Source organism: Cheilinus undulatus, linkage group 11 (assembly GCF_018320785.1).
Source record: "Cheilinus undulatus linkage group 11, ASM1832078v1, whole genome shotgun sequence".
NCBI lineage: Eukaryota > Metazoa > Chordata > Actinopteri > Labriformes > Labridae > Cheilinus > Cheilinus undulatus.
Window position 1 is genome coordinate 17025194 of NC_054875.1, and position 26174 is coordinate 17051367.

Below are 26174 nucleotides of genomic sequence, written 5' to 3' on the forward strand. Positions count from 1 at the left end.
ATCCCAATTAAAGGAAGAAGGACGTTCCACATTATTAAGCAGGCCACAGGTTTTATAGCAATATGGGAAAGAAAAAGGATCCCTCTGCTGCCGAATAGCGTTAAATAGTGCAATGCCAAGGACAAGATAAGAAAACATTAGATATTTCACGAAAACTTAAGAGTGCTCATCGTACTGTGATGAAATTTGTGGCTGATTCAGAGCACAGACGGGTTTGTGCAGATAAAGTCATAATGAGGAAGGTTTCTGCCAGACACTTTCATCGGATTAAGAGAGCAGATGCTAAAATGCCATTACAAAGCAGCAAATAGGTATTTGAAGCTGGTGGGGCCTCCAGAGTCCCATGAACCTCAAGGTGTAGGATCCTCCAGAGGCTTGCAGTCATGCATATGTAAACCTACTATTCAGCCACCCCATCCAGTGCTCACAAGCAGAAACGGTTACAGTGGGCCCGGAAATACATGAAGATTTATTTTCAAACACTCTTGTTTACTGATGAGTGCCGTGCAACCCTGGATGGTCCAGATGGAGGAGTAGTGGATGGTTGGTGGATGGCCACCATGGCCACCATGTCCCAAAAAGGCTGCACCGTCAGCAAGGAGGTGGCAGAGTCATGTTTTGGGCCTGAATCATGGGGAAAGAGCTGGTAGGCCACTTTAGGGTCCCTGAAGGTGAGAAAATGACCTCAGTAAAGTATGAGGGGTTTCTGACTGACCACTTTCTTCCATGGTACAGAAAGAAGAACCGTGCCTTCCGTAGAAAAATTACCTTCATGCATGACAATGCACCATCTCATGCTGCAAAGAATACCTCTGTGTCATTGGCTGCTATGGGCATAAAAGGAGAGAAACTCATGGGGCCCCATCCTCCCCTTACCTCAACCCTATTGAGAACCTTTGGAGCATCCTCAAGCTAAAGATATTCCAGCAGAAACTTTCCAAAAACTCACAAGTTCAATGGATGCAAGAATTGTGAAGGTGATACCAAAAGGGGTCCTAAGTTAAAATGTAACTTGGCCTGTTCACATTTTTTTGATTGAAATAGCTTTTGATTTCAGTAAATTTGACCTCCTTATGCTGCAAATTCAACAAATGACCATTTTCAGTTCTTTAGAACCTATAAAATGTTCTGAAACTCTTGTGCACAATAATTTGGAACAGTGCATTTTGAGTTTTTTTTTTTTTATTAAATTGGTCTCAGGGCTTGAAATTAACCTTTTTGCTCACTGGCCACCATGGCTACTCATTTTGAAAAGTCACAAGCCACTGATCATTTTCATTGGCCACAATTTTGTTGTTGGAAAACTATTTGTTACATGCCAAACTGGGCATATCTGGTATCAGATGAAACACATGCTTCATTTCCCTCTTTAATGGATATTAAATTTATACTGTATTTAAGCACTGACTGATAATTAACTTTATTTAAAAAAAACATAAATACAGCTGGTTTCATAAACATATCTAATTCTCACTCAGACAAATATCCACCAGAGAATGCTGAGGTTGTGACACTGATAAATTCCACCTGCCAAAGTGGCTAGTTGTCAGTCTGGTACTAGCCAGCTGAAATCAACCCACATTTGGCTAGTTGGTGGGTGTAAATGTCAAGCCCTGATTGGTGGATTTGTTCGATAAAATTTGAATTTTACTTTAACAGCTGATGAGTTGAAAATTATATTGACTGTCATTTGCATTGACTATTTAGAAAAATCAGAGAAAAACACAATTTGCATAAGAATTTTGAACGTATCACAGACATGACAACTGTATCATTCCTCATAGGTGAGTATTTCATTTCCATGTTTTATCCAGACATTGAATAAGCTGATCAGTCAGTATTTCATAATGCATTTATTTTGCTATTTTGAAATATTAAGTAGGTGTAAAGAAGGTTGTAAAATATATCACAACTATTTCAAGTGATCAAGTTGGCATATTGACATATTGTTATTATATTTCTCATCATAATAACGAAAGCAAGACGAGGAAAATCTATAATTATTGAAGGTTTTTATTTGCAGTTTATAGTGCTTTTCACACAACGAGCTGAAAGAAAGACAGAAAAGAGACAATTAAAGGGAAAATGGATAGGTCGAGTATAAAAACAAACGATTTGATACCGTGGCAAAAAAGGACTTGAATATCATCTAGTGGTACTGACCATGAAGAGAGATAAAGGGAAACGTTTCTGCTGTTATAGATGTTCACAGGCACAGTGTCTCGTCCTGAAGAGATAAAGGGCCATTGTAGTCTTGTTGAGCTGAGCTCATACTTAGCACCGAAGTTTTCACAACACGGAGAACGCGACGAGTGATAGATGCGGATTTCGTAGTCAATCAACTTTTGTATTGTATTTTTTTTTACACAAATAACACAAGTCACGTCCGCAACATCCGCCTAGTGAAAACGCAGTCGGATTGGATTTCCTAATAAACGGTTGTCGTTTATTCATAACTCCCATCATTGCTTCATTCTGTGACGTTTTCACTACTGGGTTAAGGGAAAATGGATAGGAAAGGACTTGGGAAGTCATTTTTTACTTCTCGGATGGACCCAGGACGTGTTTAGGACTGACCTGAGTGAGGCAGCAATGCGACTCAAGGCATCTCGTCTACCGGAAATCCTGAACTAGACGAAGAGCGGACGCCTGACTTTGTGTACCAGGCAAATATCTCCCGAAACCGAGTTCTACTTCTGTGTGTATTTATACACGTTTTAACCCATGCATATTCGGTCATAGACGAAAGTGCACTATTAGAAGTGTCAAAACGGTTCAAGCTAGCAATTGGGAGCTCCGGTCTGCATCTCGAGAAGAGACATAACAGACATGTCGCGCGGGTAAGTGTGGCAAACATTCACGTTCGTTGATATATATTTTTTTATTTTGTTTGGTTTCACAGTAAAATCTTGCAGACAGTCACATTGCTGTTGTTTTCAGTCCGCGTCACAGTCGTGAGTTTAGAGGATGCTTTTTAGCCAACTTTGTGTATACTTTGGCATGTGTACAAGCAGTCACACACGCAGGGCCGGCTCAGGCCATTTTGGCGCCCTTGACGAAATCACAAGTTGGTGCACCCCATCCCAGCACTTCTTCATCACCTTAGAGAAAATTTTGTTAGTTAACTCACTAAAGCAGGTCACAAACTACATGGTAATTGCAGGAATGATCACGTAAGATGCTTTCTTTGTAAGTACATAGTGCAGTATTTTGCTGGTGCAGCACATTTCCTGTTTTAGAAAAAAAATCAACTTTTTTTCTGGCATTTACATTCATGAAATAGCTACATTGCAAACAACAGGGTAAGTAACATTTCATAAATGAAACAGATCTAATTTGGGATTCAATTATGTGTCAACACATTTTTAATGTAGTTAAATGGTGGTTTGCTTTAGCTTTGTTAGCTTTAGTTACAAGTTTCATCACAGGATGATGTCAGCGGGTGTGACTTTAGCCATATATACTCTCTACCATAGATATATATAGAAGAGTAGATACGACACGCCCCTTTGAGCTGCGTGCCTATGGCGAGGCAAAGCTAGTGGGGGGAAAAGTGTTGAGGCATTCCATGGTTATAGATGACACAAAAACTTAAACAACAAGGATACCTGCACATTGTGCTGCATACAGTTGCACACTACACCGTACAGTTGAAACAAGGAAACTGGAAATAACCTTTCATAGGTAAGAATAGTTTTTGGCTCTTTTTTCATAATTAGTTCTTGTTTAGAGCTTCAGTAACTACCTGGCTACTAGCAAAACACTAATGCGAGCTAGCAGCTTGACAGCCAAATACTAGATGATTAATAGTAGCTGTTGTATAGTTGTACAAGCAGTAGTGGTATAAATAGCCTTTAGAGTCATAGAAGTAGTATCAGCATTTGTAATAGTATTACCAATTGTAGTAGCAGTGCCAGTATCAGCAGTGGTAGTTGGTCCAGCAGCGCCAAGATCCCAAAGTGGCTTTTGGCAGCACAACAATTTCAATGTACCTGTTTCTAACTTGTACAAATGGCAATAAACTCGGTTCTATTCTATCTCCACAGTGTGTTTGTTTCTATAAACATATATATATATATATATATATATATATATATATATACAGAGAGAGATAAGGAGGGAGAGAGAGACAAATAGATTAATAATAATGATTATCTGATTACCTTTACAATTAAATCTCTTGATCAAAAACCATATTTTCTATATATGTATATCTTTATCTTTCTATTTTTATACATACAACTATATGTCTATGTATATACATTTATGAATATATAATTGCTGAACATAAACGATTCCCAGACCTCTGGACTTAAAGAGTAAAATTGCTAAAATTGTAGGCTACATTGGTAGAAAGCCCTTTTCTGTTTTTTTTTTTTTTTTTTTTTTTTTAAATCAAATGTTCTGTATTAATAGCACGTTTTGACGTTGACAATAAAGCAAACCGCAAAATCAGTTGAGAAATGAGCAAGTTATGATTTATTTTCAATGTACATGCGTTGCCTTTAATGAGAACGTTGCCCCCGCCAAGATGGCCGTCACGTGTTTTGTTGCTCTGATTGGCCCGTAAAGATGTGACAGAACATTAATCCAATCACACTCTGGGTTTTTTTCAAATCCTCTGCCCTTCCTCAAACACTTTGGATGACTGGTTTTCCAGATGGATGTGTGGAACAGAGGTGTTTTTTCAGACATGTAAAAATCCAATTCTGGAGCGTTTTTTCAGCTACAAACTCCACAGGCATGTTTTGGAGACCTCTGAGACCAATATAAACTTGTCTTAACGGGGTAAAATATGTGACTTTTAACAATTAAAATGACTGACTTGTCAGCTAACATCATGTAGTTTATTCCGCACATCTGTGAATGCCTACTACCTCATATGTTTTGTTGCTCTGATTAGCCCGTATAACGTTTGTGAAAGGCAGAAAGTTTGTCCAAACATCTTTGAAGATTATTTTAAAGGTTCTGCCCTCCTGAAAAACACAGGCTACAGGCTCTTGACCAGATGACTGTGAAATATACAGTGCTTAACAAATTTATTAGACCACCCTAACCCTAACCAAAGTGAGGTTTATGCCACAGCTGCCCTAAATTAACAGCATTGGTAATTACCAAAATCATTTTTTTATGTTTCTGCAATGGTTAATACACGAATATGTAGAAGCTCTTTAACCAAAATGATATTTTTAATGCTTAAATGTAATTATTATTGTTATCCATGAATTTTCAAATTTAGTGATTTACAAAAAAAAAATGAAAAAATAGTAAAGCACATAATTATTTCTTGATTAATATGTCAAATAATAGTTATTTACTTGCATTCCTGAAGAGAAAAATGAGTTTTAGTGGTTGAATGTTATGCTTGATTAATTTCTGACTTCTCAGAGAAGCCCAGTGAGCCGGCTCAAATTTGGGTGAATTCAGTTTGAAATCCCTCATTCCTGTTCAAAATGGTCAAGAGCGTCAAGTGCTCTCTGAAAATAAAAGAGTCTGCATTAAAGCACTACATGATGCTGGATGGTCTTTGAGACAGATATGACTGGTGGTCTAATAAATTTGTTAAGCACTGTATATGCTTGGATATGTTAAACAGTCTGCCTGGGGATGTCAGGTCACTATTGCTCAACCCTTTTTTTGAAATCTGTAATCCCCAATTAGGGCTTCTTCAGATCTTTAGTTATACAAGAGTGACTGACAGTCAAATATAATACTTTTTTAAATGTGTGATTTCAGTATTAAAGAAGAAGGAGACTTAAGTGGTTTGTGCATTGACACTGATCCTGACCCGGCAAGTAAGACTGAAGAAGAGGTAAGTGAGTCTACAGTCACCACTTTTGATCAAATCTTCATACTTTAGATGGAATTAACAAAGAGCCTCTTTGATCTTTATTCAACTTCATTAAATATTAAGTGATGAAAAAATAAACAGTGATGCAGACACAAAAACAAGAAGGTAAAGGCCCATTCTATCAAACACATATTGCACAGACAGCAGACGAGATATATTTAATGTTTAATACACCACGGGCTGTACCAACTATCACAGGTCACTCTAAATAACACTAGACAAAACAAAATGTTAGTAACTCATAAGAATTACACATTGGAACTTTATGCTGCCAGCCCCAATGATGATTAATCATTGATAATTGATCAATGATAAATTATTATTACTATAATTATTTAATTCCTCTCTCCGGTTAAAATTTTAGCAGACATGTAGAACACAAAGTGAGGTAAATATCATGGATTACATGAACACCTGACAGTCAATGCTATTGTTTTTATCTAGTCTTGTATTGTAACAGAAACAAAACTAAAGTTCTGCCAAAGTTTTTACAACAATGAGCTGTTTTGAGATTGATAGGGCCTTATCTTCATCATGAGACACTGTTGATGATGAATATAGCTACTTATTTTTTCCATTAATCGTCAGATTATAATCAGAGAAGTACTAAACTAAGCAAAAGTAAGGTTTATCAGCCGTCTGTGTGTGACGTAAGTGGCTTCACACCAAGTGATGCCATAATTGTGCAACACAAGGAATCGATAAGTACATTTGTTCCCAAACCCTTTATCAATTTTTAGTAAATTTATCGATTCATTGTTGTAGCCCTACCCTGTGATTCCCACCCCTACCAGTAACCAACGTTACTGGTAGGGGTGTTTTAGGTATGCTTGTAAGTGAATGTACTTTGAAAAATCAAAACCAAAACAGCCTAAATTACAGCCCTCCATTAATGTCTAACTAAGTTAACAGCCAGTTATTGTAAAGAGTTTTATGGTGCAGCAGAGAAGTGAGACGCTGACAGCTCATCTCAAGCTAACAAGACGAGCAAACTGCTGAAAGCTTACTAACTGTATACAAGTGTTGGTGCTTGAAGATGATTCGAGCGATATGGTTTGGAAATCAGACCTTGACACTACGGGTGTAAAGGTACGTGTATTTGTATCGTACCAATTTGGTACGGGCCTCTTGGTACAGTACAGACATGTACCGAACAAATACATGTGGAACGAAGCTCACATACAGACAGAAAACCAGAGCACAACTCACTGTCACACTGTCCTGGCAACCACGCAACCACAGCAAACGACAGCAACAGCCTGAATATTCCCACATAAAAGTGTCCTGTTTAGGAACACTTTGTTGCCCACTAAAATACAACAGCGGACGAAGACAACAACAGTTGCGCTGAGATTATTCAGCAGCTGTGTCGCTGACAGCACGTCATCCAGCGGATCAGTCAAAGAATTTAAAAAGGCTCCACTCAAACAAGAACGTCATTTTAACAAGGAGGAACAACAAAAAGTCTCACCAGCCTTTTATGAATTTCCTATTCTTTAAGATAGTTTTTATTATAACAATGGTGCTCTGGCTCTGTGAATCAAATTAGTTCTCAACTGTCAGCCTCAGAGTAGGGGGAGAGGAGACTCCTTCATGTCTGCAGCTGCATCATAGGTGAAGTTATCCTCAGATTTCACATGGCTCTAACCTCTTTATCCACCAGGATGGGCTGTGTGAAAAGTTCTCCCAAACTTTGTAGTAGGTCCCATTGGTTAAAAAAGTAATCCAGTGCTGAAGTCTGTGTTGAAATGGGCAGGAAAGATGCTAATTAGCATACTTGACAAGCTAACACGCGGTTGTATGATAATGTGTTCAAGTTGGCTTGGAAATTTTAGTGTTTAAAGAATGGGTATAAATATGTCAATATATCAATAAAAAATTCTAGTATTTCAAAAACAGATTTATTTATTAACATTTTTAATCATTGAAGAACTTTTGGAAGGAGGTTGCTGCATTATTAATGATTTAAATGTCATTTATTCAGCCTATTTATTTTAATACAATTTAATTAAAAAAGAATATATATATATTTATCTGCTTCAATTACGTAAGGAAAATGTACCGAACTGTGGCTTCAAAACCTAGGTACATACCAAACCAAAATTTTTCTGTGCCGTTACACCCCCATTTGACACAGATCAGACAGACCTCTCCTCTCCCCACCTTTAGTGCTTCTGACCACATCACTGTCAAGCTAACTCCTGCATACAGGCCAAGGGTTAAAGTGACCAGAGTGGTTCAGAAGCAGGTCAGGGTGTGGCCTGAGGGTGCGTCCTCATCACTTCAGGACTGCTTTAACACCACAGGCTGGAACATGTTTAAGCAGGCAGCAACCCACAATCGACACACCAACATCCAGGAATATACAGAAACCGTCACTGCCTACCTCGGCAAATGCACTGATGATGTCAAGGAGACCAAGACCATCACAGTACGGCCAAATCAGAAACCATGGCTTATGGTGTAAGTCTACAGGTTACTGATGGCCTGGAACATCACCTTCACCCACAATTTCCACATAGGACGAGTGCGCACCGAAGCGCCGCGGGTTTGGTCCGACCTACTTATTTTTTTCCCAGGGGCCAAAATATTTCAGGGACAGAAAGCCGAGGGACGGACATGGAAATTTTTTTTTGTTTACACATGCATATATTGGTTAGTTATCTACTTTAGATATATTTATTTGCAAGTATCTAAACAGCTTAGGCATAAATATGCTGTCCTTGTATTAGGTGGCTTTTTTTTCACATTTTTTATGTTTTTAAGACCCACTGATGCTAAATTTACAACGCTGGAATATTCATTATAAATATACATTCAGCATGACTGTTTCTGGCTTTAGAACGGCAACCTGTTGTCCACAATATTTGATTTGACCCCCAGATTTTCTCACCTGACCTTGGTGAGAGAGATAGGAGGATCCCATCATGAGAGAGATAGGAGGATCCCATGGAGATGTTTCCCTAACTGCTGCACTTTTACTGCTCAAAGAGCTATAAACCCTTATCTACTGAGTGAAAACTTGACTTACAAGTACATGTCTGAGCCACAACAGTCGTTCTTCTGCATCTCTGTTCTCTCTGAATCCCCCCTGACATCCCCGCGCGTGTGATGAAGTGGCACATCTCCGTGTGTAATTATGTTTTTGAGAGCTGTGCCAAGATCAAACATGCTGAGCTCTCATGTCATACGACAGCGTCCAGTTTGGATTGAATGTTCAGTTATCAAGTCATTTTAACCATTATGAGAATTTTTTTTTTTCCATTTAATGAGAGCTGGAGTTAAATACGCCACAGGATTTATAAACGATGTCCCGTTTAATTGTAAGTGATCAAGACCACAATTGCATGTCTTGATGACATTAAATTAAATCGTATGTAAATAAATTTAGTTGATACTAGTTTGACATTACTATTCTTTATAATGAGGGATTAAATCAGGCTGACATTTAACTAAGTCACTCACCAGAACCAGATACGATGTCCCCGTTTGTGGCTGAGGAACAATACGCAGGGAAAGTATTTGCTATCCTGAGAGCAGCTGTTTTAATCCCCACAGGAATAGATGTCTGGTTTTAAAAGGCAAAAACCATTGACATCTGTTAAGGCCTGAGATGCAGAAAACTAGTCAGAGGTGTGGGAAGGGCTGGACTTGATAAGAGTCTGTCCAGCTGCGCAGGGTGGTTAAATTCTTCATCTTAAAAAGAAGGAAAACCAAAATTAGATTAAATAAATCCTTCTTGTCAAGTCTTAAAATCATGTACTCTGTATCAGCTGCTTTTTGGACAGCACTTTTGCGAAGCTGAGGTGAAGCAGTTGCGTTGCTGTGCATCTTTTTACGATGTTCCTCCCTGCTCTAAAGAGAGTTTAAAGTGGCATATCCAACTCATTCACTGCATAGTATTACGACCTTTTCTTGCTATAATTACAGAAAGATCATGATAAATGAGTGAAAATTTGTATTTTAAACACCTAAGAGGGTAAATATTGAAAATTAATATATTTTAAAAAATTCCATCTTTTTCCCAAATGTCTCTTGGACCATGTGTGCGCAATTACGCACACAAACCGTTTGCACCTGCCTTTGAGACGTGTTTAATTAAAATGCGGTTTAAATGAGCAAAATTGCTTTTAGGTTTGATAAATCACTTTGCGTGTGCGAAAGTAGTATATTTACATGCACACGCACAATTGCGTGTAAACGCCCCATATTGTATAGTCATTGTGGCAAACGTACTAACTGCATGCAGAATTGCTATTTTGCACCTTTAAACATACCGAACCGTGACTTCATTACTGAGGTATGTACTGAACTAAAATCTTTCCACACTGTTACACCCCTAAACATGACGGTACTGAAATATATGAGAAAGGCTGGTTTTAAACAATCAATGGGGAAGACGGACATACAAGAGCCCATCCGTGTACGAGTAAAGGATCTTTTTCCTTCTTTTCTAATTCTCCCTGACTCCCTCACAGGGTTCCTGCAGATCCTTGAAAAGTGTTTAAAAGTATTACATTGGGAGGCGCAGGTGGCAGAATGGATAAGGCGCGCGCCCCATGTACGCGGGCGTTCCGGGCTCGAATCCAGCCTGAGGCCCCCCACCGCACGTCCCTCCCCGCTCTCCCCCCAATCCCCGACCCCACCCACCATCCCCGCCTCCATCAAATAAAGGCACAAAATGCCCAAAAATAAAAATACAAAAAATAAAAGTATTACATTGGATTTTTGAAATTTACGGCCATTAAAAAAGTCTCGAAGTCATTTTTTTTCTTGTGAGCGCTCTTATATTTTAGATGATACTTTGATGAAGGGTAAAGTTAAGTGTTTTTTTTTTTGCTCAATTGTGAGCTGCTTTTTCTGACAGTGTAAATGGCAATAGTCACCTTGAATCTGATCTTTTCATATCAGGCAACTTTGTAGTACTAAATCAGATACGTATGTGATGTTCTGGGATACAAATGTGGTGTGAACAGGCAAACAAAGTTACAACTGAGCAAAAGATCAGAATTGAGCATTAAGGCCTGTGGTGTGGATGTAGCCACATCTAATCTTCATTTCCTAGCTAGATATATTTGATTATTTATTATTTGATTATGCCCATATACTCGTTCATGAGACAATTACTGGCATTTACAGCCGTGCAGAAAAGAAGAAGAAATATGTTCAACCACACAGGCACTCATTGTTATTAAAGTCTGTGTAGGCAGCGGGAAAACGCTCTCACACTAACAAATCAGCATTTTAGTGTGTTATAGCAAAGCTCTGATGTGACACCAAATGTGTCACTGCAAGAAATTATGAGTTTAGGTTTTGAGTTGAATGTCAATATGAAATTTAAATAATATAGAGAGGAGGCTTTTTAAAAATTGTATCATACTTACTTTTTGTCTGCCCCCCCAACATGTATCCCATTTATCTGGGGGCAAAAACTATCATTAAATCTAATAATAACTAAACTAAAACAAATAATTTTTGCAAAATAATAAATGTACCAAACTTTCTAAAAGTGTTAAAAACTAATCAACACTTAACTGAAAATGAAAAGAGGTTGAGTCTCTTTTCAATTATTTGGGGGAAAAAGACGCATTTTTGTGCAAATTGGCTTCATTACAATATGTATCCAATTCACAAATACTGGCAATAACAGCTGAACAGAGTTAGAGTGAAACACAGGTTGTGAAACTAACTAATTAAACCTGCTAAAGTGGCTGATGGGAGTTCCTGTTCTTCTTGGCCAGGGCTGTAATTAACCAATATTTAGAGAGTGTCTGGGTGTTGATGTTTAAACCTGATTTTAACTGTGATGTTGTTAGACTAAGATAGGAATCTTGTAATTGTAAATAACTCTCATCACACTTCCCATGGTGGATAATACATTCCTTTAATTTTGCATGACAAGAAAAAGAAGTCAAATCTACTTTCTGTTTTTTAAATAGGAGCAGACAGAATTACAGTGTATACATCCATGGAAAAAGCATGCAGATCCAGATGTAGTCAAGGGCTGCTGGTCCAGAGAAGAAGATGAAAAGGTGGATAAGTAATCAATATCTAACCTGATAGATTTGTTGCTGTAACAAATATTAGTGTCAATGTTTTTCTCTTCCTTTTGTAGTCTATAGTTTACTTGAGTGTTTTTCTTTACAGATCATACAGCTAGTGGGAAAGTATGGCACTAAGCACTGGAGTCTGATTGCCAGACACCTTAAAGGGCGGTTTGGGAAGCAGTGTCGTGAGCGATGGCACAACCACCTCAACCCACTGGTCAAAAAGAGCTCCTGGACTAATGAAGAAGACCTCATTATCTACAAAGCCCAATCCATTCTTGGTAATCGGTGGTCTGAGATTGCCAAACTACTTCCTGGAAGGTACGTATTTTGTATGGCGCTGAATGACTTTCTGATATTTGATAAGAAATAAAGAAACAACAACAAGATGTAGGAGCAATTAAAACATGAAAATTATTCTCAAAATTTTAGGGGTTTACCTGAGAAGAAACATGGTCTAAAATGGACATTTTACATTTTTCTTGCAGGACAGACAACTCTATAAAAAATCACTGGAACTCAACCATCAAACGAAAGGCTGAGCTGGGCCTGTATAAAGATGAAGCTGACAGCATTTCCCTTGATATACAACAGTTTGTTGAAGGAGAGGTAAAGTTCTTGGAGTTTTGCACGTACTGTGTTTAATTAATGGTAATTAGGGCCTAAGCACCAAACAGGTGCAAGGTCACTATTAAAATCCATGGGATTATTAGGGCCCAAGCACAGAGGGTACTCAGGAGAAATCTATGAATGAAAACATAACATCAATTTTCTATCTAGTAGTCTTGAATTTCCCTCAGAACTATCTATCTAATTTATCTAGCATGTATGAATGACAGGGTTAGAAATTAACTCTTCAGCCTACCTGCCACATCAGGAGTAACTTTAGGACTGTATTGCATACCAATATTAAGTGTTAAGTAAATTTACTGTTGAAAAGGCCTCCCCCCACATGCAAATGAGTCTAACATCTGAAAGATTTAACAAATAAATAACCAAATGATTATTTAAGAAACCTTTTATTGTAACATACAGTGCTTAACAAATTTATTAGACCACCTGTCATATTTGTCTCAAAGACCATCCAGCATCATAAAGTGCTTTAATATGGACTTTCATTTTCAGAGAGCTCTTGACGCTCTTGACCATTTTGAACAGGAATGAGGAATTTCAAACTGAATTCACCTTTTTATACCCAAATTTGAGCCGACTCACTGGGCTTCTCAGAGAAGTCAGAAATGAATCAAGCATAACATTCAACCACTAAAACTCATTTTTCTCTTTAGGAATGCAAGTAAATAACTATCATTTGACATATTAATCAAGAAATAATAATGTGCTTTACAATTTTTTCTTTTTTTTTTTTTGGAAATCAGTAAATTTGAAAATTCATGGATAACAATAATAATTATATTTTAGCATTAAAAATATCATTTTGGTTAAAGAGCTTCTACATCTTGGTGTATTAACCATTGCAGAAACATAAAAAATGATTTTGGTAATTACCAATGCTGTTAATTTGGGGCAGCTGTGGCATAAACACAAACCCTTTGGTTAGGGTTAGGGTGGTCTAATAAATTTGTTAAGCACTGTATATACATATGATAGGTAAGATCTTGTATTTTGGAAAATGTGCTTTATGATTAGACTCGTTTGTCCCCCACTGACTTTATCTACTAATTTTATCTCTTTACTATTATTATCCACACACATTGCATGTCTCCATATCCTCCTGTTGTCTCTATGCCTGTGGGATCTATTGTCAATATTCCTATTTTTATAAAGGTTGAAGAGTTTCTGTTTAATCTGTATGTGGACGAGGTTTATTTAAGAGCATAAATAATGATCATAAATATCGCCAATAGCATCAGGTGTTATGAGAAACATGCATGCGAGGAATAAAAGACAAAAGGGATCGTCCACCAGTTTATTGATCCCAGACAAATGGATTTTAAAGTGATAAAATGATTGTCAGATGGGCCACGGGTCAAAACTTTGCCAAGTTTTCCTTTGTATTACCATTAGATGTCTAACAAACATACAAAAAATTAGTCAGACCAAGCCCTTGTCAGTGTGCACACAAGCGAAGTAAGTGGTGTTTTATTCAGTTCCTTTAATAAATGCTTGAGGACTAAAAAAATGGGAAAAAATAACTATGCTATGACTGTTAGGATACAGGGGTGCCAGAAGTGATTTCTAATATTACAGTTGTTCACACTTCACACTTCAGGTAAACTGTTACATCAGAAAGAGGATCATTTATTCTCATCACTGATATATGCCCAGAAAAAAAATACGTTTTTTTTTTTTTTTTTTTTCTCGTAGTGTACAGTTGACAGTCTGACTTTAGAAAGACCACAGTGTGGCACACAAGTACATATCTCCAAAGTCCTTTCTGTTCTTGTGTGTTGTTTGACAAATTAGCCAGACATCATTAATAGGAGTTCTTGAATCGCTTTTACAGCCTCATCACACACAGGCAGAGGCGCTTCTGCTAGAAACAGATTGGATTAAATCCTCCGAGGGAGTTCATTTGATCCAAATATAGGTAATATTAAATTTCATGTGAGAGCAATCATAAACAAACCTTGTGTGGCGCATGAACAAAACTCAGAAGGCAAGACTTTAGTGCCCATCAAACTTGATATTTTAAATTTTAATGTAGATGTGAGTGTCCATGTCTGAAAGATACAGAGCTTGTCTGGTTCAATTCCCTGTATGACAAGTTTGACCATATGTGCATTTTTACAATGCATACTTAATTTAGCCCCATGTTCTTTTAAGACACGGATTTTGCATTATTTGCCCCAGCCACTTACCATCACATTTTCACTGTGTGCTCTCACTTAGCAACGTGTGTAAAACATGAGTTCATAGCAGTTTCCTAATTCAGTTGCTCAACATCAGTGCAGCAGGCCATTTTTTCTCACTTTGCCACAACACTAATATTCACATATGTAAAGGTACACGGGCCCCTTATCACCACTTACAGCTTTACTTCTCTATGTAAAAAAGCAAACATCAGTCAATAAACCAGAGTGTAACGTGATCTCTAAAACCTAATCTAATAAATCTAAACAATGAAATTCTTATCTGACAGCGGTGCGTACTGACCATCAGAATCATTGTTTATTATAAGGCTTTATTGCACAAATATTATGCACTATACAAATTTTATTTTCCAAATATTTTTCTAATACATTATCTCTAAAATAAGTGAAAAGGCAAAACTAAAGCCTGATGTGAAACGAAATGTAGGTACAGAAAGAATTGAGGAGCGCGCAGAAAAGAAAGTTTGATCTCTTTCATTCAAAAATTATTCATGCAGAATAATACATAACATAGACTAAACTGTAATAGCCTAAAAGGTTGCACTGTAGATAGAAATTACACAGGTTTTTAAATCATTATTTCTTGTGAACTTTATCAGAGAAGCAGTAATATGCTTCTGAGTAGTGCATATGTGCATTCATACTCTTCATTGTGTTGCAGGTGGACTTTAAGTGTGATGTTGTTTTGGACACTGAACCAGTATCTCTTCAAGTGGTAAGCTTGCTGTGTGAAATATTTTAGGCACATTTAACTGATACTTGTTTGTTATGTAAAATAGTATTTTCCAAATAGCCTCAATAATATGATCATTCTAGTGTATATTGCTCACTTTTTGATGTATTCTTAGTAGATTTCTGTATATTGTAAAATGTTTTTCTTTCATTACGGCATCATGATGTCACTCTTCTATTCTTTGCTGCATGTAAAGCCAGAGACTGGGACAGAACATGTGCAGCAAAGCCAAACCAATCAGAGGATTGCTGTTTCAGTGCTGCAGAACTTGGAATCAAGGATGGAGTTGCCCTCCCAAAGTTCCTGTTTGAGTTCTAGTCCTGGCTCTAACTCAGGCACTGCACTAGGAGGCGTGCCAGTGGACAACAAAGTAATTGTAGATGCAACACTGAGGATGATTGCTGAAGACATGCTGCCACTCAGGTGACTTGTAATCCTTGTTGTGGTTTCATTATTGCTCAAGTACAGAAGTTTAATTATGTGTCTTTTAAAGCATTACCTTTAAATACACATCTAATTACATGTTAACATAGAATGCAAACTTCATTCCCCTCAGTTTTGTGGAAGGCCCAGGCTTCAGATCATTCATGAGCACCATAAGACCTGAATCCACCAAGCTATCCCAGCGTGTCATTGGCCTACAGCTATACGATGATGTAGAGAGAACTATAAAGCCTCAGCTCATCCGTGACCTTCAAGCCTGCCTTGCCAAAACCCAGGGTGGTGATGGCAAAATTCATGTCACTTTTGACCTCTGGGCAGGAGATCAATCCCATTCAGTGGATGAGGCTATTCTTGTTGTACAGCTACACTTTTTGAGTGACTCTTGGCAGATTCAACGTCCTATTGTGGCAGTCCGTCACCTCAGTCATCAAAACCTCAGCACTGCTGTGGCCCGGGAACTTGAAGGTGTGTTATTGAGTTTTGGCATCTTTCCTCATAGCATTGGCTATATCCTTGCTAACCAGGCCAAAGAAATCGTCACTGGAAATGATGTATTCTGCAACTACAAGATTATGTGCTCAACAAACCGTGGGGAACCGGATGGAGATGAGATAATGGCATTTCTTTTGAACCAGTTGCCCGATTCAGAGTCCCCTTTTTCAGAGCTGCAGATTGGGACCAGGACTACATGTGTTGCAACAAAATTGCAGCTTGTGATTAAGGAGGCACTGAAGAGCTCTAGGGTCGTGGAAAATCTTCTCTCTCAGGTCCACAATGTGGTTGCTTTCTTTAGAAGCAACGTCTACTGGAACAAGGTAAGAAAACAGTGAAAATGCTATTAATTTGAAAAATGCATTTTACACTACTTTTAAACTATCACTACTTTGTTCTTTAAGAGGGGGCTGATCAAGGGTAAAAAATTCTGTTTCTGTTCTCAATTTTGGTGCGAGATTGCAGAAATTGTGCACAAAATATTAAATTCTTGCAAATCTGCTAATCATAATGCAGGGCAAAGCTGTGTGAATTTGCAGTGCTCCTGTGTGTAGCACATCAAATATTTGAGAATATTAGACCACCTGCCATAAAAACCAGAAAACATGAATATTTTAGAAATCTTTCAAGAACTTGTTTAAAACTTAAAATGTTATTGTTATTTATTTGGCAAATAACAAACTGAAACACCTTAATAGTCCTTTTTCACACATAATAACAAAAAACTAAAATATTCTGTATGGCCTCCTTTGGCCTTGATAACAGCTTGCATTCTTGTTTGCACTGTTTTTATGTACTATTCCACTGTCTCTTTTGTTATTGAGTTCCAAATAGTTTCTAGCTGTTCCCACAGACTTGCTTTAGATGAAACTTTTGTGCCATCAATCTTTGAATCTACTAAATCCCAAATATGTTCAATAGAATTCAAATCTGGTCTTTGACTTGGCCAGTCCATCAGTTCCAGTACTCCAGATTCCTTTTTCTTGGTCAAATAGTCTCTGCACAGCTTCGATATATGCTTGGGGTCACTGTCTTGTTGGTATATCAACCCACGACCAATCAGATTCAGTCCAGAATGGATTCCATGATGCACTAAGATGTTGTGGTAGATGTTCTTGTTCATGATACCGTCCATTTTCACTCATTTGCCCACGCCGTATCCACAAATGGAACCCCATACCATAATGGAATCTCCACCGTGTTTCACTGTGGGTGCAATGCATCTGGCATCAAAACGTTCTCCAGCTTTTCTGCGGACATAAACACGACGATGCTGACCCAAGAGTTCAAACTTGGACTCGTCCCTCCAGAGTACTTTCTTCCAGTCATCAACAGTCCAGTGTTTGTGCTCCCTGGCAAATCTGAGGCATTTCTGGATGTTTGCAGGCCTCAATAATGGCTTCATAGCAGCTATTCTTCCCTTTAAACCCTGTTCCATCAGTCCTCTGCTTATGGTCATTCTGGAGACTTTCTCAGACTCTGATCTTGAAGCATTCATCTCTGCCTGAAGATCAGCAGTGGTCTTCCTTCTTGAGGTGTTTGACATCTGCTTCAGTTAACTTTGGTTTCCTACCTCTTCCTTGGCGCATTTTGTAAGTACTAGTCTCGGCAGTTGACTTTAAAGCATACTTGACTGCACTGTGAGAACACTTTATGTCTTTCCCTATTTGTCTCAGAGACCATCCGGCATCATGAAGTGCTTTAATGCAGACTCTTTTATTTTCAGAGAGCTCTTGACGCTCTTGACCATTTTGAACAGGAATGAGGAATTTCAAACTGAATTCACCTTTTTATACCCAAATTTGAGCCGACTCACTGGGCTTCTCAGAGAAGTCAGAAATGAATCAAGCATAACATTCAACCACTAAAACTCATTTTTCTCTTTAGGAATGCAAGTAAATAACTATCATTTGACATATTAATCAAGAAATAATAATGTGCTTTACAATTTTTTCTTTTTTTTTTTTTGGAAATCAGTAAATTTGAAAATTCATGGATAACAATAATAATTATATTTTAGCATTAAAAATATCATTTTGGTTAAAGAGCTTCTACATCTTGGTGTATTAACCATTGCAGAAACATAAAAAATGATTTTGGTAATTACCAATGCTGTTAATTTGGGGCAGCTGTGGCATAAACCTTACTTTGGGTGGTGGTCTAATGAATTTGTTAAGCACTGTATATATATATTAACTCAAATGTATGTATATTAACTCAAAAGTACAATAAAGCTAAGTGCTAAGGCAGCCATCTGCGGCGCCATCCAGGTTATTGCTAACAAGTCTTAGCATTGTTAACATCCCAAAAATCATCTTGAATAACAATCACTTAATGAGTTAAGTTATATTCATTTTTCACAAGTCATGATTTAATATATCAATAAGTTGAACATAAAGTATAGCATCAAGTCCACAAAAACCATGAGGCTAAAGTTATATTAAGTGTTACTTAAATATTTGCACGAAGGCTCATCATTTGTAGGATGATCCCACTGCTGCATCAGTAGCGTGGAAATGTATGTGGATGCACATGATTGTGATAAGCTGATACTGCTGGCTTATCTCCATAACAACCTTAGCCATAAGTGTGTGAATGTGGACTGAATGGGTAGGTGTGGGGTAAAAGTAGTCAGATGACTAAAAAAGTGCTTTACAAGTTCAAGCCCATTAACAAAATACCTACTGAACAACAGTCACCAATGCTAATGGCCAATACTGATGGCTTATCTCTATAGCAACTTCTGCCACCACTGTGTGAATGTGGAGTAAATGGATGTGAATGGGTAGTTGTAACCTTAACTTCATGTAAAATTGCTCTGGAGGGATTTGCTCCGTAGCAAAATAAGTTAATTGAGTTCATCCATATTAACCATTTTTTCAGTGATCAATTGGTCAGATTTCAACAAAACACTCTAAAACCGCTTTTTTCCTGTGTTATTTAGGTTTTGTTAAAGGAATGCAACATCTCTCTTTTCCCTTCCTCTACCAACTGCCGCTGGAACTCAATGATACTATCTTTACGCCGTATGGTGCAGGAGTCCACTTGGAGCACCATCATGACTCTTTTAGCCCAAGCTCGCATAGATGCTAACAACACTGCCAGTGCCCCACCTCTGGTCATTGTTAAGAGAGAGCAAGTTATTGACATCCTTGGTCATCTTGAGCCCTTTGGGGAAATCTTGCAGGTAAGTCTTTTAAAAGTACCATGGTTTTAAATGTCCAAACAGTTCAGCACTAACATTTAAGTTGTTTTTACACTTGATAGTCTGGGGGACTCTGTTTGAGTAGGGGCTGCAATTTCATCATGCTCGCTTTCACACTTGGTGTCAACTAAGGGAGCCACGCTGATTGTGGGCACATTAGCTGCACTAAACCATGCCAATCCACACCGGCAATGTGGAAGTCAGTCTCCAGGAAGACACCAGAATGCACACCTGTGACATGACATAGACACACAGCTCCATTGCTGTGCAGCCCCGACTCTCAATCTAGGTGCCAATTCGAAAATTACCTACAGCCTGGTGACACTAAAGGTGGAGGAAGGGGGAGAAACTTCACCCCTCCACATATTGATGTATATTTGTGTGCTTGCAAGTTTGAGAGGACTTCTCCATGTGATCTTAATTGGTCACTTCATTTGTCCCTGTTGTCTTTGCAGCTTTATATCCAAAAAGAAGTTGATTCTGATATAGAGTATGGCTCATGAGGAATCAATTCAGACTCTTCCAATTACTGTCCAAATTGCAACCTGGAATGTGAATCTATTATGATGGCAAAAAAAAAAAAAAAGTTTATATCATCGGGGAAAACTGTGCTGTGATGTTTCTTTATTTAGTTATGTTTTTTTTTCCAGAAACTTCATTTTAAAAAAAGGGTAAATAGAATACCTTAAAAGACAATGGGTGGGGCAGGCAGTTGAAGCTGCGTCTATTACAAGGAGCAGGGTGTTAATTCATAATAGAATACAGTTTAAACGGATCTCCCAACATGCAGATATTCATGGTAGGTACCTAGTTGTCAAATGTGAAATATTTGCAGAACTCTGCACTCTTATGAATAGTTGCAAACCACCCATCTTGGATATGTCATTCATAGACAAAATTCAAATGTGCTACCACTACTCTGTCAGATGTGATTATATTTGGGGAGTGATCTAAATAGCATCTTGAGCTCTCATGATAGCTCAAGTAAGAACGGAAAGATAAACCCACAAAAAAGTTTTTAATCTTCTTTCCATCAATGAACTTGAAAATATATGGAGAACTTTACACACTTGTACAGTAGACAATACATACTTTTGACACCCGCAAAACAGTTGCAGTCAAATCAGTTACATATACTAGTGCATCTCAAAAAATTAGAGAGTGAAAGTGAAACCCATATATTATATAGACTTGTTACACATAGAGTGAAATATTTCAAGCCTTTATTTCTTGAAATTTTAAGCATTATGGCCTACAGATAACAAACCCAAAATTCAGTGTCTCAAAAAATTAGAATATTACATAAGAACAATTAAAAAAAGGATATTTTAAACAGAAATGTCAGGCTTCTGAAAAGTATGTTCATTTCTATGCCTTCAATACTCGGTTGGGCCTCCTTTTGCATGAATTACTGCATCAGTGCAGTGTGGCATGGAGGCGACCAGCCTGTGGCACTGCTCAGGTGTAATGGAAGCCCACGTTACTTAAGATAGCGGCCTTCAGGTCATAGGGTCTGGTGGGTCTGGTGGGTCTGGTGTCTCTCATCTTCCTCTTGACAATACCCATAGATTCTCTATGGGGGTCAGGTCTGGCCAGTTTGCTGGCCAATCAATGGTGGTGCACCTGTTCCTACCACTTTTTTTTTCCTTCCACTCAACTTTCTATGAATATGCTTGGATACAGCACTCTGTGAACAACCGGCTTCTTTAGGAATGACCTTTTGTGGCTTACTCTCCTTGTGGAGGGTGTCATGACTGTCTTCTAGACATCTGTCAAGTCTGCAGTCTTCCCCATGATTGTGTAGCCTATTGATCCAGACTGAGAGACCATTTAAAGGCTCAGGAAACCTTTGCAGGGGTTTGGGGTTCATTAGCTGATTAGGGTGTGACACCATGACTTTCTAAAATTTAACTTTTTCACAACATTGTAATTTTCTGAAACACTGAATTTTGGGTTTTCTTATCTGTAAGCCATAATGTTTAAAATTTCAAGAAATAAAAGTGTGAAATATTTCACTCTATATGTAACAAGTCTGTATAATATATGGGTTTCACTTTCAGAAAAGAGAGAAAAAATATTGAATTTTTTCATATTCTAATTTTTTGAGATGCACTAGTGTATGTGTATATATATATATATATATATATATATATAGAGAGAGAGAGAGAGAGAGAGAGAAAAAGTCTGCTTTAAAGAGGGTAATATCCAGCAAAATAAATGAAATTATTATATCAGATCATGCTATTGTTACATATACTATATCCCCTAAAACAATATCTCATAAATCTATTGGATTCTGTGATTTTGAATTAAATAAAAAAAAGTAGACCTATTTATCTGAACCACTGTAGAGTAGGTGGCTTCTCAAGACAGCCTTAAAATAGAATGGGAAGCACTTAATGCATAGGACCGTAGCACGATTCATGATTACACCTTCAATAGACCCAGGCTTAGTAAGAGGGTGGAGGAAGCAGAGCTATGGTGAGGTGCCCTGACTGGGCTAACAGTCACCCCCACTGGACTAGGCTGACACTCTACATCCCCCTTCTGCCTATCCTACCATGACTTCAACTACAACAAGACTACTATGCCTACTACCAAAATAAGTGCGTCTGTCTGTCCGTCCATAGGGAGAAATGAATTTTAAAAAATCTGTTGTTTCCTTTCAAGAACCGAAGGTTAATTATACATCGAAAGATATCAAATTTTTAAGTATTTATTGTTGATAAATTGGATAACACAAAACTAAAATCTTAAAAGAATAGTACCTACAGAAATAGGGGAAACTATGATTAAAAAGGTGCTCACACTGTACAAGTACAAGTGAAGTAGATGTCATGCACCCCTTTCCTTTATTATAGCGGGGGTGTGGGGGTGAAAGTCATTCCTGCTGTTGTTATGATGATTTCAGATGCTGTCTGAAAGTTTACAAAGGAAAAAATACACCAAAATTGAGGACTGTGCTTATGCTTTTGTGGGAAACAATAACTGCTAATAAACCAGACCTCAAATCTCAAAATTCTCTGTGCGTGAGAGGTGCAGCGTTTCTACAGCGTGTGAAAGATGCAGCCCTGACAGTCTGAAAGGGTTGATTAAGACATAGTAATCGGAGGAGCACTCTGGCCAAGTTAGCTCACACTATCAGTGCAGACCAAACATGGCAGCCTGGTCTGTTTATTCAAAATGCAAAATATCTAATGAGTTTTTCAGTTCAATATAATAAATATGAGAGATACAGATATCTATCCAATAAGGGGAATTTGTCTGATCATGCAGAGTTTCTTTCTCAGGGCATTTGGGAGCATGAGTCGCTGATGTAGCCCATTGTTTACTAAGCAGCAAAATAAAATAAATTGCCACAGTGTTGTCATTTGAAATAATGTACCTATGAAAACAAAGTCCACATGCGTCACATGTATATACTTGAGTTAAAACACTTTTCAAAACTCTTGGTTCTTTTTCTAACTCGGTTGGTGTTTCACCTATGAGAGTCGCTTAGGCTTGACCTATGTGGAAGCTCCAGTGACAACATCCACTGATGTTGAATAAGAAGGTCTGGCTCACAGTCTCCCTTCCAGTTCATCCCAAAAGTGCTCAATGTGGTTAAGGTCAGGGATCTGTGGTCAGTCAAATTCTTCCACACCGAATTCATCAAACCATATATTTATGACTGTGCACTGGAGCACAGTCATGTTGAAATGGATAAGAGCCTTTCTTGGACTGTTGCCACAAAGCTGGAAACATTTGCCCCTTTACTGTTTTCCTTTTTTAGGGGGGTATCTTTGTCAGACTTAAATGTTTCAGATCGATAAATAAATAAAATTAGGGTTTAGTCAAAGCTTAGGTTGCTTAGTGGCTTAGTCGAAGTCCAGACTTAAAACATATTGAGTTGCTTTGGCATGACCTTTAAAAGGCAGTTTCTGCTCAAAAACCCTCTAATGTGGCTGAATTAAAACAATTTTGCAAAGAGGATTGTGCCAGATTCCTCCACAGTGATGTGAAAGACTCTTTGCCAGATGTCCCGAACACTTGCAACGGTTGCCACCAAGGGTGGCACAAGCAGTAATTAGGATTAGAGGCAATTACTTTTTTACGTAGGGCCCAACAGGTTTGGATGGCTTTTTCACTAAATAAATGAAATCATCATTTGAAAATCGCATTATGTATTTACTCAGCTTATCTTTATCTAATACTAAAATGTGTTTGATGATCTGAAACATTTAAGTGTGACAAATATGCAAAAAATAAAAGAAAATTGGGAAGGGTACAAATACTTTTTCACAAATCTGTATGATATTTCCTTTATTCTTCTAACCTAGGTCCTGCAAGGAAACGGAGTGACTATCTCCTTTATCATACCTTGCCTCATTGGCCTTGACAAGACCTTGGAGAATGTTGTCACCAACTATGTTCACTTCAACAAGTCCCTGCGCACAGGCCTCCTCACACACTTCCAGGAAATGATTCACCAGAGGGACATAATAGCTGCTGCTGTTCTTGACCCTAAAACCAAGCTGCAGGTACTAATTAAGAGAACACAAATGCGTCTGTATGATTGTTTTTTTGACATTGTGGGCACATCAGGCTTCAGCAGTTGACACCAAAATTATATTAAAATGTCATGCTTTGCTAATGATTTCTACACATTTTTCAGTGCAGCATCTCTGTGTACTTCAAATGAATATAAATCAATCATGACTTCAGTCATAACCCAAAGTTAAGGCTTAAACCTTTTTTTTCCAGCCTTTTCTTGAAGTTGAAGTTGAGGACCAAATTGGTTTCCTGAAGCCTCCATCAAAGCATCAAGCTCGCATCATTATGGAAGCCGCTTTAGAAAATATGGTGGTCTTAGCGTCTTCCTCTGAAGAGGTAGGCATAGACAAGACAAGCAAGGTGAGTGAAAATCAGCGAGACGGTGAAGAGGAGAGCCAAGCTCATACACTGATGGAGGCATCTGTCATCAGCTCTAATGATAACTATAAGGACAGAGCCAGTGGAGGTGATCTGAAACGAAAGTCAGTATTAGACTTCCCACAGCCCCCTGGTAAGATTGCTAAGACAATGACAGAACTTGATATGTACCTGTCAGAACCTCTGTGGGACAGCAACTACAGTTTGTTGTACTGGAAATCTGCAACTCAGTTCCCCCAACTCCAGAGCCTTGCCATGAGGCTGTTGGCAATACCAGCTACCTCGGGGGGTTTTGACAGGCTCTATCCTATGGCAGCCTGTATTGTAAGAGCCAAGAGAAACCACCTGCCACCTCACACCACAGAGAGACTATTTCTATACAAAAATTCATTGAAGACAAAGACTTGCAAAAAGCATGACTGGGTTGCAAAACACTGATAGAGATTCTGTATTACATGTTAAAAACCTCAACACTTGTAACAATATGTTAAACAGACAGTGAGCACCATTTGTGACTTGTCAGTTTTGTTTTTCTTGTTTGATAACATGATGGTAGAAAGGCAGCCCCATAGGCCTTCTCACAAATTAGCTAAAGTGCATTCCAGTAATATTACAAGATGGATGTCTGATAGGTAGATAATGCTGGTATTTGATAATGACAAGCCTCTGCCAAATAAAGTCAACTTTTTATTCCTTCAGGCATAGCCAACCATCAGTGGTAAAGGACTTCATGCCAATAATTACTTCTTGTTTTCATAACCTGTGAATTATCTGGCTCAAACTTTATGATAAGAATGTTGTTGAGGTACAATGACTTAGTGATTTTTTGGCTACACTTGTTTGCAGATCTGTTAACAACATTCATTTAAGCTGAAATGTTGTCAAATGATAGCCAACAAGTTCCAGGTTTGTCATCCCAGAATTTGCTCTCCACTTTGGACTGTGTTGTTTGTATATAGTCTATGTGTAAAATTTTGAGGTTTTTGTAATTGTGATTTGTAGTTTTAAGTAACAGTTTTAGTGTTATGTTGTGGCAGACAATAGTTAACATTTATACATTAAGTTTTGAAATGTTCTGAAAGATATAACTGATCAGATTAAGATTAGCTTGGACCTTGGTTACTCTTGATGATGAATTATGAAATGATTTGCTTGTCATCCCATGTGACTTGTAAACTTAAAGGGCCAGAAAATTCACTTAATGTTCGTCAGTGTTTTTTTTTTATTTTCCAACCTGTGATCCTGCTGCATTGAAAAGATTTTAAATGCTTTAAGAGCACTGGTTATCAGTTATTTGACAGTAAATGGAATTGGAATTTTCAAAATTTCAGGGGGGTTTGTTAATAGATGGGCTTTTATACAAATTACAGTTAAAATTGTCTTTTATTAAAGTGTTTGTTATATTGTGGCAATTTACATTTAACTTAGTCCTATGATGTACTGTGGTTCCACATGACAGCACTTCAGAGAATTAACTTTTATTAAACATTATCTACATTTCTCTGCAGTTTTAATCATTCATTTTCTGTATCAGTTTTTGTGTCAAGTCAACACTGTTTCATAAGAGCAGTAGCTGGGTTAGTATAGAAGCAGAAACATCTGGAAACGATAACTAAATTTGGAGGGATTTTGTACTTTTTATGTACTGTACATCTGTAAC

The 26174-nt window shown here is 37.9% G+C and overlaps 1 protein-coding gene across 1 annotated transcript; it reads left to right on the forward strand.

Moving 5' to 3' along the window:
- The first annotated feature begins 2614 nt into the window (after window positions 1–2614).
- Window positions 2615–25977, forward strand: mybl2a (v-myb avian myeloblastosis viral oncogene homolog-like 2a). The gene is made up of 11 exons (XM_041798339.1): window positions 2615–2840; window positions 5737–5812; window positions 11791–11883; window positions 11999–12219; window positions 12387–12507; window positions 15391–15444; window positions 15659–15885; window positions 16019–16721; window positions 19343–19585; window positions 23923–24123; window positions 24347–25977. The coding sequence occupies exons 1-11, from the start codon at window positions 2830–2832 to the stop codon at window positions 24950–24952; spliced, it is 2556 nt and encodes an 851-aa protein (XP_041654273.1). The 5' UTR covers window positions 2615–2829; the 3' UTR covers window positions 24953–25977.
- The last annotated feature ends 197 nt before the right edge of the window (window positions 25978–26174 follow it).

What these genes read in the sequence shown, in the direction of transcription:
- mybl2a (XM_041798339.1), top strand. An exon ending in GAAGACATGCTGCCACTCAG is followed by an intron (nt 15,886 to 16,018) that starts GTGACTTGTAAT and finishes CATTCCCCTCAG; the next exon opens with TTTTGTGGAAGGCCCAGGCT. An exon ending in ACCCTAAAACCAAGCTGCAG is followed by an intron (nt 24,124 to 24,346) that starts GTACTAATTAAG and finishes TTTTTTTTCCAG; the next exon opens with CCTTTTCTTGAAGTTGAAGT.